Source organism: Sardina pilchardus, unplaced genomic scaffold, assembly GCF_963854185.1.
Source record: "Sardina pilchardus unplaced genomic scaffold, fSarPil1.1 HAP1_SCAFFOLD_193, whole genome shotgun sequence".
Lineage (NCBI taxonomy): Eukaryota > Metazoa > Chordata > Actinopteri > Clupeiformes > Clupeidae > Sardina > Sardina pilchardus.
The window spans coordinates 30,001-44,679 of record NW_026910935.1 but is presented as its reverse complement, the minus strand read 5'-3'; the positions used below and the strand labels follow the sequence as shown (position 1 = coordinate 44,679).

Genomic DNA, 14,679 nt, shown 5'->3' with positions numbered 1-14,679 from the left:
GGCGACGAGACGAGCTGTGACGTTCTAAAACCTTACGACTGCAACTAAACATGTTGAATGCTATGCGACGGCTTGCAACTACACACAACATTTCATTCCCACCGCTGCCGCTCTCGTCTTATCGTTTCGGGTCGGGAATCTTTGGTGTGCATTGGGCACAAGTGTAGTGTGTCAAGTTAAATGGGGCTGTGGCTTACCGGCGTGGGGGTCAGCGCTGCCCCTGACCAGACGCTCCCGCTTGTCCCGAAGGTACTCGATGAGGCGATCCAGCTCCTCTGGGGTCAGGAACCTGCAACACAATGCTGGAGTATTTAGTATGCTAATCATTATAATGGTGGACAGACATAAACATGTTAGTATATATAGTGTGTGTGTGTGTGTGTGTGTGTGTGTGTGTGTGTGTGTGTGTGTGTGTGTGTGTGTGTGTGTATACTAACCTATTCTCTGAGAGCAGCGTGACCGTGGAGAGCAGAGAGACTGGGTGAGACTCCTGGTCGAGCTCCCTGAGCAGCACGTCGTCGGCCATCTTGGCGGCCTTGCGGGCGATCTCCTCGCGCTCCTTGTCGCGGTGCTCCGCCTTGTACACCACGTAGTTCTGCTCCACCAGCACCATGGCGTCCTGCATGGGCATGTTCCGGTGCTCTGTACACACACCCGCACAACGCAAACGCTTTTAAAACACAGACACACACACATCACTTCCACTTAAGTGAAGGAGATATTAAAGCCAGTCAAGAACACACAAGCACAACGCAAACGCTTTGTAATCACACACCACCAAAATATTTGTTTGCTCTAGCACAACATAATTTTTCCTTGCTTATGCCCATCTCAAGAAAAGCTTAATAAGACCATACATCTGGAGTATTTTATCTGTATTACCAATGAAAGTCAATGATCTTGTATCCGACCTCAACATGTACGTTGTGCTTCGTATGTGAGGTAATGCTATTATGCCAGGGGCTGGAGGTGTACCTTGTGGCGTGCCAAACAGGATGTTGACCGTGCACGAGCGATGCACCTGGTGCTGCTGGGTAATTATGATGGCGAAGGGGGTGTGTGCGCGGCCCACGTCCTCCAGCGCCTGCGACAGCGACACCTCGGTGTTCAGGAAGATCAGGTCCACCACCATTCCCAGGTCTCGCACCTTCCTGCCCACCGTCTCCGCATACTCCCTGTCACAGCGCACAGATGCATCAAGGAATGTTACTATTGACTATCTGACAACATGGAAAGGATACTTCTATAGGGATCGGGCACACGCCTTACATTCTAGGAATATTGCCGCCATGTTGGTAGCGCACCGAACGTAATATCCATTCATTCAGATGCAGAAGACAAGAAGCAGAAATATAGTATTAGCGATTCTTTTCCTCTTGCGATCGTGGGTTGCGCTGTTACACCCCACTACACAGCAACATACGACCAAGAAGGCAAAAACTAAGTAACAGGAACACACTAATAGATGGGAGTAAATCCATAGTAAACTAAGGAGTAAGGCTGCCAATATGGCTGTGCCTGCAAAGTTCACGTCATGATCCCGAGCCCTATTAATGGGTTTCATCAGATTCCTTTGCACAGGTGTATTAATCAAGCACCACGCAGTCTGCATTGATAATCAAGGTGCTTGATTTTATACACCTGTGGAAAGGGACCTGCTGAAACCCATGAATAGAAACGCTCATGTCTCTATTCATGGCTATCAGGTCCCTTTCCACAGGTGTATTAATCAAGCTCCATGCAGTCTGCATTCATAATCTACGTGCTTGATTTTATACACCTGTGGAAAGGGACCTTCAAGGAAACCCCATGAATACATCAACATCTAGAGGCTTAACCGGTATAGATTTAGAAATCATTTCTGTCCCAAATAAAAGTTTGGAACTAAAGAGATCTTAACATCGAGCCGGGTTGAGAATCTACAAAGTTTTCCCCTTTAAAGTGGCAGTTACAGTCTCACAGCTCAATCCTTCATCTTTCCCCTTCACTTCCACTCAGTGGAATGGCCCCAACAGAAGCTGTGCTACAGCGTCAACTACGAATCATTTATTAACCACAAACAGAGCCATTCCCTTTCAGCCATGAACAAGTGAAAGGTTTTATCTATGTATTATCTATAAAGCAATTCATTCTCTGCTTCTCTGCTGCCCTCAAGTGTAAAAGTGCTGGGTTTACTTTCTCAACAAGTTCAACTTCAAAGTATTTTAAAACAGACACTAATTCACTTTTCCTATGATAAATACTGCATGTGACCCCTCACAGGAAAACTGGGAACAGAGAGGTAGTGGGCCTTACTTCTGCAGCTTGTTAACCACGATCACCGAGCAGTCGACAGGCCGCTCAGTGTCATAGCGTCGCTGGAGCTCCTCGTAGTACTGCCTGTAGAGCTCGTTCCTTCTGCGCTCACCTTCTCGAATGCGATCCTCTGCACACACACACACACACACACACACAAAACATTAACACTCACTTCAGGAAAGACACACTTTCAATTTAGTTGTGAGTTGTGAGTAACTACAAAATGCACATGTGAATAGATAGCAAGAATATTTAACAGGAGGATTGAGTGTGAAGAGCAGGTTTCAGATAACAGCAATCCACACGATAGGAATTCTACATTTCATTTAACCCATTTGCAGTTGGCAGGCTAGTCTCATACATGAGGTGCTGATTTAGTAAGAAATAGCGTTTCTGATCACTATTATCGACCTGGTGGGAACGGATTGGTCCTAGAGAGAAAGTCATTAGTGGGATTCGACTTGATGTAGCCGTCTTAAGACTACTGCAAATGTGATTATTTCTGAGATTCTGATACATTTTCAACCATGACATACACAATTCCGGTTTGAAAACGTATCAGAATCTCAAAAATAATCACATGTGCAGTCGTCTTATCCCCCTGATAACTGTCTGAAGCTTTACTCTGAAGGCCGCTTTAAGAGCGGAAACTCACCTTCCGGCTCTCTGCGGCCGCCGTTCCACGCCTCCGCTCTGTACGGCTCTCTGCCGAACGGCTCCTTCTTGCGGTAGTACTCATCCACGCGGTAGTAGCGATCATAACCCTCCTCCCTTCAAAACCATTGTGCATCATGAGTTATTGACAATTTCAGTTAACACTCATACTTTTGTTAAGGTAAGCCATGGCCCATTTGAAAAAAAAAGCCATTTACTAGCATCCCAGGGGTTTAGAAAAAGGCTATCAGCAGTCTCCTTTGATAGAACTCACAACAGTCTGGTGTTCCATTTGGAAGTACAGATAACTGGCTGCCGCCACCACCACCACCACCAGTTGATCTAACGCACTCATACTTAACATCTTCCACCATCCATCCTCACCGCCAGGATTGGAAGGTGGTTTACATTTTGTTCGTTTACATATTATTCTCCTTAATGTAGTCTGACCATATATTTTTTAATTGTTTACTGTTGATTTAATTATTGTATTGTTTGTAAGTCACATTTGGTCAAAGGCGTCTGCCAAATCCCATAACCCCATAACATGATGACGGGGGCTTACCTAAAAGCAGGGTCCTTTTCTCGCCCCTCAGAGCCGCGGTAGCGTTCATAGGCAGGATCTCGGGAGTCGTGATCGCGTGGGGGTCCATGGTCTCGGGGGGGTGCAGGGCGCGGCTCTCGAGAGGACTCACGAGCGGGCTCCCGAGGAGGAGGATCCCTCATGTCACGGCCGTCACGGTGATCCCGTGAGTCCCGGCCGTGCACTGGGGAGCGTGACCGAGGGCGGCCTTCTCTACCATCCCCATATCCACTGTACGGGTGCCTGCATGGGACAAACATAACCATCAGAAAAACCCACAAAGTGGCAAAGTAACAGGCCACAAGAGGCTGGCCTTGAAGTAAGCAATTTTTTTTTTTTTTTTTTTTTTTTTTTAAACGAACACCATAATACCAGTAAAGACCTTGAAACAGTTGAGAATCCGCGAGTTAATTTGGTGCAACGCAAAACGATATATTGAACTACGAGAAGCTGTGAATTATATTTCTTCTTTCGAATGAACCGTGACGATGGTTGGACTAGGATGGCCAGTTGATGTTGCAGAACTCCATCAGTACCTTCGACAGTATGTGTATTCACACCGCAAATGTAAGAAGTCTTCACCATAGAAGTCCCATATGACAGCTGGAAGAAACAAGTCTCCTGAGAACACTGTTCACGACGACTTGAGTAGGCAGTAGAGAGCATTTGTTTCACGAGTCACAAGGTAGTTGTACCATGCTTGCGTTTTTTTCCCGCAACGTTTCAACGCTTCGACGACATTTGTAAGTCCACCTGGACAAGTTACTGCCGAGGGTTTTAGGGACGAACTTGGCAGAGTTCATGTATTTCCAAACACTACAGTCTGTAACTAATACATCATCGCACATTGACCACTGAAAACCTATAATTCTTAGCCACAACAATGACTTGCTTTCACACATAAAACCTTCAGAGACTAGAAGGTAAACTTTTTGATATTGAGTGTTAACCTATTTTTGAGTCATCATGGTGAGTTGAAAACGTTATCCATTCAATGCCTTGAAGGTCCAGACGCAACGTCACAGCACGTGCTGCTTGTTCCATGCCGTAGTTTTTTTGTTTTTTTTTAAAAGACGACGGATTTGAGATGAGTGAAAAAAACAGGATTTGGAACCCCCCCATGATTTACTCATATCTAAATGTTATTTGACTCTTTAAATGTACACGTCGGTGACCTTAATCAAAATATAACAAGACCACATTGTGTTTGTTGGCCTACATTAGTCCACATCCAGATTTTTAGCATGTTTTCTTAGGATTTCACGCTGCGCACATCCATAGGATATTCGACGCGAACGCGAATTCCACGCGACACGAGTCCAGACAAGAATGAGGATATCGTACGATAATGTAACAGAGACTGAGAGAAAAGGACACCCACAGAACGACCTTCCACTTTTATTTAGTAAACTTCGGATGGAAGAAAAAAAAAACAGGACAGGCCACTTGTACCACCTCTCATTTCTTGGGGGGAGGGGGGTTTTAACGAACCTCGGATCTCGCTCAACAAATCGAAGAAAGGACGAAACGATGGCCAGGAGCGAACACGAAGTTTGTTGTGGGGGGAAAAAAACAAACAGTATTACCAGATGGGAAGAAACGCTGTTATGTCTTCACATCCTCTTTGTGAGCGTTACTTTACCTTCGAGGAGGGCTCGGCCGGGTTTGAGCTTTACTGTGTCGCCGCTCCGCTGCCATATTTATATCTGAAAATAAACCAATCCACACATTCAATATGAAAACGAAAAAGAAAAAAAAAAAAGAAAAAGAAAAAACTAAAAGCGTCCAGAGAAAAGACGTTATGCAGAGATAAAACTCTCATAAATCATTTTATTTATTGAGAATTTGTACATTTAAACACATCAGTTGACACGCTGCATAACAACGTATGGAGCAGAGGCGGTGGGTATATTAAGCTCTGATGGACTAAACCCTACAAAACACACTCCTAAACAAACTGTTATATACATTTCATTACATGGTTCTGCAAGGCATCTTAATGCATTGCGCTAGTTAAGAACAATAATTTTTTTACTCAATATTTTACATAGCCTACTGTTCCTGTAATTGACTGAAGGACAGCTATGCTGCCAGAAAGGCTAAACATTTTAAATTAAAATGAACAGAAATCACATCACAGAGCGAATTAGAATTATGATTCCAAGTATGTCATTTATCGAAATCAGCCGTCTGCCCCGACCTACTGCACTGTCTTGGGAATAGGAACACAAACACATATTGCCCAGCAGGTCGACACGGCTCCTTACAATACCACCACCCACAATTACAGCTGCACAAGCTCTACTTGTGTCCAATCGGCCCAATGAAATTTGCAGTCAATTATATCCTTCCACAACCATGAAAAATGGTCAATTAAGGAGACCGACCAGCATGACTTAATAATCCAAGAACACGGTTGCTGTTGAATTTTGAAATGCATTTGACACAGGCCAACAATTTTGTGGTATTCTACTGTGGAGTTCGACCTCCACTGATATGGCACATTAACATCCATCAACCTTGATACTGCACCAATCATGGTATTGATTACTTAAAAGCCAAATAAGAGGCAACAGGTCTTCCTGTGGTGGTAGTTTAAACAACCTTATTTATTACATGGACTGGATACCAACATCAAGGGCATCAGATCCAAATTTCAAAGTAAAACAAGAATAAATTTAAATGTAAACTGATCTTTGTGCAAATGGTCACTGAAAGAATCCTCTACTACGAACATGTCAGACTACACAGATATCTGGTCACTGATGCTCCAATTTCATCCTCTTTTGAACTATGCCTATAAGGTTTTCCTTCAAATACACGCTCATGAAGTGACTGCCTGACAGTCTCGTCAAGGCACCAGTCAGGTCTTACCTAGTTTATACCCCTTATAAAATCGACCATTTTGTCCCGCCTTCGCTGCCTCCGCCTCTTCCACTCGTTCAAACTGCACAAATCCATATCCACGGAACATGGACAAGGCTGTTAAAAAAGGAAGATTTTTTTCGTTTTTTTTTGTATTATTATTTTATTATGTTTTTTTTTTTAAAAAAGAGATCTCAAAAGCAAGAATGGTTTGAATCGAGCCATGTTAAGAGCACTAAACAGTCTCAAATAATTAAGTAATAACGCATCAATTATATTTGATATTTTAATCCTAAGCAGTCATATAGTATTACGAATAGATTTAACATGGATGTTGAAAATGTTTTTTTGAATGTGAGTGAAATCAGGAAATCTTTTGAGCACATCTAGGTTTAGGCACTGCGGCATCTACATTGAGATTAACTTTTCAGCGATGGTTCCTACTAACCATTGATCTTCCCATATGGTCTGAACACTTCTTCCAAATCCTTCGTGTCCATCAGAGTTGTCGGCAAATTTCCCACAAAAATCCTCCGCTCCAGGTCACGAGGGTCATTGCTGTTGGTCGTGTGCCGCACTGGGCTAGCACTACGGCTTCTTCTGCGAGACATCGCTATTGGTCTCAGGGCTGAGAACCTGTGCTTTCTCTGATGAACTCTAACTGGGCTTCCCCTATGTGCTAATGTGCGTTTAGTGGGTTACGTTTTCCTCGCAGGTCCTGAAATCACTGGTGGATCAACAGGGAGGAAGAAGAAGAGAGACATCCGCATGGATAAACCATCTCAAACAAACACAGCAAAAATAAAATATTTGGCACAACAGGGAGATGTATGATCAGCTGAATGGACAAGCAATTCACAAAACAAAAGTAGGCATCCTGAGGGTTGACCTTGTGTTTTATTTGGATCAGAGGAATCTAAGTCCAAAAAATATATGCGATATCAGGCCTAAATCGGAGGCAAGACAAAAAAAACACCAGACACCAAATATTAATGATTGGTAACTCTCCTAAGAGTGTGCTAAAACGATTACAAGAACAAACGATAATTGATTCTTGAACACCCTGTGGGGAGCAAATTAAATCTTCATAACTGCACTGCAGTTAAAGTATTGTGATATCACTGGTCCTTCCTTGATTCTCATCCATGACCTACACATGTCCAAAAATGCTTTATAATGGTCTTATCCACTGTTGCCATTTATAAAGCCATTACCTAGAGAGTAAGCCAGTTTACCTACTGGCCAAGTTCTTGAGAAGGACCAAAAAGACTTGCTCCAGATAAATTGGTCATCAGTCTCACAAAGTTGGGTTGATATGAAATCCGATTCAAATGCCAATATTTCCAAAATTGTTGAAGGGAGGACCCAAAATTAGATCTGCATACTCACAGCAGTGATCCATATTTGTCTAAAAATAATGTTTGCTAGGGCCTACTTACACATAAGAATAAACTATGCATTTGTGATCCGTAAAGCATGATTTCAAATTTCGCCTGAACCAAACTCACAAGAGCTCAATTACTAGTGCAGATTTTTTTGTTTGCACCATTCATTTTCAATAGACTGTATCCATCATCAGATTCGCGTAAAAAAACACACACACATTTATTTCTCGGTCAGATTTGTGCTTGTGACATCCAATTTGATGAAATGCGTGGACAGACCCAGTAAATGAGGGCTGACACTCGAATTGACGGCGTTCAGTACTTGTACAGTTCAGTACAAAATCGATTTGAAGGATAGAAAAAAATGTTTTGGGACAGGTGTTGAACGCCATGCGAAATTATGTAATATGACGAGTCTCAATCGAATGAAGAAGTCGTGTAAAAATTCAATCGCCTTCTTCACAAAACAAACACGGCGAAGTGTTAGACTGCATAACTGCAACACTACAAGACACACAAGAAAATCACTTCGGGAGGAGAGAATATCTGAAACATCTCATGAAATAGGCGGCCTACCTGGAGCCGGTCATCTTTTAGCCTAAGTCATATCAAGGCATGCAGAAGTAGCAGTACAATATAATACTATGGTTTAGTTAAATCCTGAAGATTAAGTCACAATCAAGCTAATGCCAAACTTGCCAAGTACACGACCCACTAATTTGCAACTGCTATCCGTGCAATCTATAACATTCACTCATTGGGCCATCATAATGTACACAGAACCAGCAGAGAAAAGGCCACAATTATCGGCCATTTTGTGGGCGCCTTAGCTTGTTGGCTAACAACCATGCGTTTCCATGCTACAGCCATCAGTCATTTACGGTGTAGACCAAACACACATGATGATATGCAAAAAGTCCACCATCGTGACTCGTACACTGGTTTTAATCAAATAGATCAAAATATATCCATATAAGCTATTGTGCAATTCTGTGAAGTGTGTACCATTCAAAGCTCGTTAACTGGCTAGCGATTAATTGAATAATTAACGTTATAGCAAGCACGAACAAGAGCTATCGTGAACGTTAAAAAGCAGCCGTGTTAGCCTACGGACGCTGACTAGCTATCCTAAGTCAAGGTCAATACCACAAATAATCCACTACCTCATTTCTAAAGTTTGCCCGTTTCACTAAAAACTAGCTCTGATACATTCATCACAACGCTATCGGCTAACCAGCAAAACAGTAACTTAAGACAGTGTGTTGACTCGGCTAGCTAACTAGGCTATGCTAACAGTTAGCTAACCTCCATAACGTTTGCAATCTTGGTTAAGTTGTTATGGTTGCAAGCCATTGCACAAATGCTGTTTAAACATCTAAGGTTAAAGAAAACGTTTATTTCACCATGTGTCAAATCTACATCCATTAGCCAAGCGTGCCGGCAAATCATCATAATTCATTATCAGTAAACCAGGAACGTTAACACTAGCACTACCGTCATGCTAACGTTAGCGTAGTAGCTACACGCTCAACCACAGACAACAAGGAAGTTAAACAAACTCGCTTGGTCACTCCAATACAAGCGCGACACAAATACTTTTCATTTCAATATTACGGTACGTAAAACATGTCATACCTTTACCCTACGATTTTCAGCGGGTCCGGACTCGACGCTCGCCCCCACAAAATAGGTCACTGCCTCACGAGATGGATGCTCAACAACGTTACCGTCCCTTGACTGCACGGACTTGCTAAAATGCTTGTAAGGTGTCGTAGCATTTTGTAGTTACGTCATTACTGCCTCCTGGCGCACGGGATGACAAAATTAATTGCAAAGAAGTCTCTGTGCAGTGTGGACATTTGAAAAGTTTTATCTGATCAAATCTGTAATAGAGCTGTATTAAGGTTATGGTTATATGATTTACTACAAGCAGACATTCATTAATTCATACGAATTCTTGTGTGAAATCACGTATTCTAGACACGTATTCTAGGCTACAACATCTGGATTCACAAACTAATTTCACCTGGAGTGCTGCTTGGGTGTAGACAAAGTATTCCTTTGGTGCTCATCAGTTTAGAGATCCAACACGATTTCAAATTTGGTAATAATAAGTCGAGGCTATCTTCATTGTTATATTATCTGCGACAGGTACATTTTGATTTGAAGACAAGATTGCGTTTGGTTTGCACAATACCTGAGTAATATATTAACCAAGTTTGCAGACTATAATAGATCTAACTACAGTCATTTTGCAAAGATTTTACAGCGCATCAGAGGATTCTACGCTCTGCTTTTCATCAGCCTGTTGCTAGGCAACAGTACACAAACCAGCTCGGGGAGATGCAGCCGATTTCATAGCAGCTAGATCGTTGAGGCCGACAATTTTGAAGGGTGAGTTATTTGAAGTCTATGTCAACACATGAATAACTTTAATATAAGCGTGTAGTCTATACGTGTAGGCTTCACATGCTGGCCATGTGATGTCTGACCTCAAGAACAATTAGTTGTAGGCATCACACCAATGCACTGCTGTCTGTCAGGACGTTATCAATGACACGCATTCATTCTGCTCTTTTCTTTGTCTTGTGTCTGTAATGATATACGTATGTTAGTAGGCTATTTTGATCACCTTGTAGATAAAAAAAAAAGTGAGCAATATTATCATGGACAGGTAGTGTGGCACTATCAGCATCCCAACTGGTAAGGCAACCATGCCGAAGAAAGGAGGAAAGGGTAAGCAGGCCGCAATGACTGAGGAGGAGAGGCTGGCCTACATGCAACAGAAAGCTCAGGCGGAGGAAGAGATGGCCAAACGGAAGGAGGACATGCTCACTCTGTTTCTGAAGGTAGGCTATGCTCGTATCGTCGTATGTCTCCGAAGTAGCCATTCTCCATTGGTAGGAAGATGGCCTGTGCATCGCTCTTGACTTGTTGTTTTAACCATTTCTAGGAGAAACTACAGAAGGAGGAGAAGAACAGCGCAGTGAACCTGCACAAGCTGACACAGCAGTGGCGAGCGGTGCTGAGACAGACCCGTGCCACAGAGCTGAGAAGGGATATCTCCATCCTCAGCCAAACCTTTGAGAGGGTGCTGGACCGCAAGGACAGTGTCATTAAGGTGCAGCAGGCAGGGGATTCTGGAAGAGTCGTATTTAGAAAGCACTTCAAACAGAAAGGTTATTAGGAACCTACCAGTACTGTGAGAGAATAAGAAGAACCTCCTTTGTGTTCTAGATGGCGACATTTATGTTGCCTAAGTAGTCCTGTCTGAAGTTAAAGTTAATGTAAAAGTAAGATAAAGTAAATGTGTGGCAGTGAAATTGGGACTATCATTGTAACAATGGCATAAGAGTTTAATCGTGTAGTGCTTTTCAAAACCCAACAAAATACAATGGTAAAGGCTCTTCCTCCATGTCATTCCATGGCAACAAAGTATAAACAAAGAATTCTCTCTTTTTCTTTCTCTCTCCCTGTGTGTGTCTCTATCTTTCTCTCTGCGTGTATGTCTCTCTCTCTCTCTCTCTCTCTTTCTTGGTCTGTCTGTCTCTCTCTCTTGGTCTGTCTGTCTGTCTCTCTCTCTCTCTCTCTCTCGGTCTGTCTCTTTCTCTCTCTCTCTTTCTCTCTATCTCTCTATCTGTCTCTCTCTCTCTCTCTCTCTCTCTCTCTAGAGTCTGGTGTGTGATGTGAACGAGGCGGAGCAGCAGTCGGCTCAGGCTCTGCGGGCGCACCTGAACTGCGCTGACCGGCTGCTGGAGTTGCAGAAGGGCCGGCTGGCCATCCTCGAGCTCAAGTGGACCTCCAGCCTTGAGGAGCTCATGTTGGAGTACAACACAGTCAGGTGCACCAAGACAAGAAACTGCATACAACTTTGTCGTATTACGATGACTTTGGTGTGCTTGTCCTAAGCCTTTTGCATATATGTGTGTGTGTGTGTGTGTGTGTGTGTGTGTGTGTGTATGTGTCTGTGCGTGCGTGTGTGCGTGTGTGTGTGTGTGCATGTGCATGTGCATGTGCATTCGTATGTGTGTTTTCATGTGTGTGTGTGTGTGTGTGTGTGTGTTTTCATGTGTGTGTGTGTTCATGTGTGTGTTTCCATGTGTGTGTGTGTGTGTGTGTTCATGTGTGTGTTTCCATGTGTGTGTGTGTGTGTGTGTTCATGTGTGTGTGGGTGTGTGCAGGGAGCACCTTGGGAGTCAGCACCAGCAGGACACAGCATATCTGGCAGATGTGACCTTTGCCATGGAGCAGCACTACGCTGAGCTGGACAATGAGGCCAAACAGGACTACCAGAGTATGCGGGATGACATCAAAAACAGGGTAATACTCCTTGACACACACACTCACACACACACACACACACACACACACACACACACACACACACGCACAAATTAAAACGCACATCAAAAACGGCAAAGGTACCTTCAACACTCACTGACACGCACACACACACACACACACACACACACACACACACACACACACACACACGCACACTTAGCCTAACAGACAGAGATACCTTATACCTATGCGTTGTGTGTATTTAAATTTTGTGCATGTGTATGTGTGTGTTTGTGTGTGTGTGTGTGTGTGTGTGCGTGTGTGTCCATGCGTGCGTGCGTGCGTGCGTGTGTGCCCCCCGCAGAACATCGAGGAGAAGCACGCTCTGCGGGTGCAGCTGGAGGGCACGGTGGAGGAGCTGTGGGGCCAGTTCCAGCACGCGCTGCGCAGCTACAACGAGGCCACGGAGGACCGCCACATCGCCTTCGAGGCGCTCCGCACGCGAGACCACAAGTCCGCCCAGGAGATCGACACGCAGATGAGGCGTCTGCAGAAGATGCAGGTGGGGGGCAGGACCCATACTGACTTTCTACAGTGTGTGTGTGTGTGTGTGTGTGTGTGTGAGTGTCTGTGTGTGTGTCTGTGATGCAGGTTGGGGGCATGACCCATACTAACATTCTACAGTCTGTGTGTGTGTGTGTGTGCAAAAGATGCAGCTGGGGGGCATGACCCATACTATCATTCTACAGTGTGTGTGTGTGTGTGTGTGTGTGTGTGTGTGTGTGTGTGTGTGTGTGTGTGTGTGTGTGTGTGTGTGTGTGTGTGTGTGTGTGTGTGTGTGTGTGTGTGTGTGTGTGTGTGTGTGTGTGTGTGTGTGAGTGTGAGTGTGAGTGTGTGTATGCGTCTGTGATGCAGGTTGGGGGCCCATGACCCATACTAACAGTCTACAGTCTGTGTGTGTGTGTGTGTGTGTGTGTGTGCGCGTCTGCAGAAGATGCAGGTGGGGGTCATGATGACCCATACTAACATTCTACTGTGTGTGTGTGTGGGGGGGGGGGGGGGGGGACCCATACTAACGTTCTACAGTGGCCTCAACCTCTCTCATCGATCCTCGAACACTGGATAGTCTATCCCATAGTTGCCGCCCCGTCATTCTTTTATAGATCAGTGGGAACGAGCCGGAGGACCGAGGAAGGAAGGAAGGGAGGATAGATAAAAAGACGAATGAGAAGAGCCCAGTGTGTGTATGTGTACTGTGTACTGTACCTGTGGAAGCGTTTGCCTGTGGAAGATCCTGAGGATCAAAACGTTATGCAACTGTATGTCACTCCTTACATTATTTTATTATTTTCTTTTTTTTACCATTTTTAGCACACACCTTTTCAAACTTTTAAACTTTACTTTTATGATATCACATAAAATATAAATCTTTGAATTACAAAGGCATGTGAACTTGGAATATCCATCCACAACAAACAAAATTCTGGCATGCAAAATTACATTGTCATTTTTGGTGAATACACAAAACGTGCCCAGTCTTCAGTAATGCACTCCAGGATACTCCAGGTTGGCTCCATGGTGCTTGAAGAAAGCTCAAAACAGTTTGTCACGGAAGTGATCGATTCGAATATGATGACGTAGTCAGTAGCCAACCGAATAAGGCTCTATCTGACATTTTTGTCAACATTGATATATTCTTATTCTGTGACACGTTAAGGAGGTGAGGTGAGGTGAGGTGTTTCTTGTAGTTGTTTATCTAAAGAGGTTTGTTCAGCTTATCAGTACAACTCTATATGTGGAATTCTAAAACTTTGAAGCTCAATATCTCGGATCTACTCAGAACGTAGATAGAACCTTATCATTCCAAGGGGACGAGTTGGCGCTGGTGTTGTCCCTGTGACTGGGTTCGGTTCTGACCAGTCTTCCTGTATGCCTGGGTGCACAGGACTCCATTTTGGCTCTGACCAGTCTTCCTGTATGTCTGGGTGCACAGGACTCCATTTTGGCTCTGACCGGTCTTCCTGTATGCCTGGAGGCACAGGACTCCATTTTGGCTCTGACCAGTCTTCTTGTGTGCCTGGGTGCACACTGCACAGGACTCCATTTTGGCTCTGACCAGTCTTCCTGTGTGCCTGGGTGGACAGGACTCCATATAAGCTCTGACCGGTCTTCCTCTATGCCTGTGTACGCAGGACTCCATTTCGGCTCTGCGTGTGCGGCTCGGCTCCGGGCAGCGGGACGGGGAGTCGGCGGCGCGCGGGCTGCGTGCGGCACGCGAGGAGGTCACCCATCAGGCCCGGCAGCTGAAGGCCCAGCTCAGTCACGCTCGCGCAGCAGAGAGGAGCCAACTGGGCGACCTGACCCTGCACAGCAACACGGCCGCCAAGAAGCTACAGGCCATCATCACTCAGGTACACACACACACACACACACACACACACACACACACACACACACACACACACACACACACACACAACACCCTGACCCTGCACAGCAACACGGCCGCCAAGAAGCTACAGGCCATCATCACTCAGGTACACACACACACACACACACACACACACACACACACACACATACACCCTGACCCTGCACAGCAACACGGCC

The 14,679-nt window shown here is 44.6% G+C and overlaps 2 protein-coding genes across 7 annotated transcripts in view; one reads left to right on the top strand and one right to left on the bottom strand.

Moving 5' to 3' along the window:
* Positions 1 to 152: 152 nt before the first annotated feature.
* Positions 153 to 9,889, bottom strand: LOC134074819 (nuclear receptor coactivator 5-like). 5 transcript variants are annotated; one of them, XM_062530499.1, is made up of 11 exons: positions 9,812 to 9,889; positions 9,421 to 9,588; positions 6,849 to 7,127; positions 6,410 to 6,517; positions 5,178 to 5,241; positions 3,518 to 3,778; positions 2,954 to 3,069; positions 2,296 to 2,425; positions 976 to 1,175; positions 438 to 642; positions 153 to 289 (listed from the first exon to the last, which is right to left on the bottom strand). In XM_062530499.1, exons 3-11 carry the CDS (start codon positions 7,009 to 7,011, stop codon positions 172 to 174), a joined length of 1,365 nt encoding a protein of 454 aa, XP_062386483.1. In that variant the 5' UTR covers positions 7,012 to 7,127; positions 9,421 to 9,588; positions 9,812 to 9,889; the 3' UTR covers positions 153 to 171. The 5 variants fall into 5 exon arrangements, with proteins under 5 accessions (XP_062386483.1, XP_062386484.1, XP_062386485.1 ...); XM_062530500.1 differs by lacking the exons at positions 9,421 to 9,588; positions 9,812 to 9,889 and adding an exon at positions 8,362 to 9,391; XM_062530501.1 differs by lacking the exons at positions 6,410 to 6,517; positions 6,849 to 7,127; positions 9,812 to 9,889 and having other exon boundaries at positions 9,421 to 9,549.
* A 178-nt stretch (positions 9,890 to 10,067) lies between these two features.
* The window catches only part of LOC134074820 (dynein regulatory complex subunit 2-like), an 8,318-nt gene continuing 3,706 nt past the window's right edge, over positions 10,068 to 14,679 (top strand). Inside the window, exons 1-7 of one of the 2 annotated variants that reach the window (XM_062530504.1) lie at positions 10,068 to 10,179; positions 10,460 to 10,634; positions 10,739 to 10,906; positions 11,457 to 11,626; positions 11,967 to 12,105; positions 12,434 to 12,631; positions 14,262 to 14,480. In XM_062530504.1, coding sequence (XP_062386488.1) covers positions 10,500 to 10,634; positions 10,739 to 10,906; positions 11,457 to 11,626; positions 11,967 to 12,105; positions 12,434 to 12,631; positions 14,262 to 14,480 — 1,029 coding nt within the window. In that variant the 5' untranslated portion in view covers positions 10,068 to 10,179; positions 10,460 to 10,499. The remainder of the gene's footprint in view (positions 10,180 to 10,459; positions 10,635 to 10,738; positions 10,907 to 11,456; positions 11,627 to 11,966; positions 12,106 to 12,433; positions 12,632 to 14,261; positions 14,481 to 14,679) is intronic. The other variant, XM_062530505.1, reaches the window with a different exon arrangement.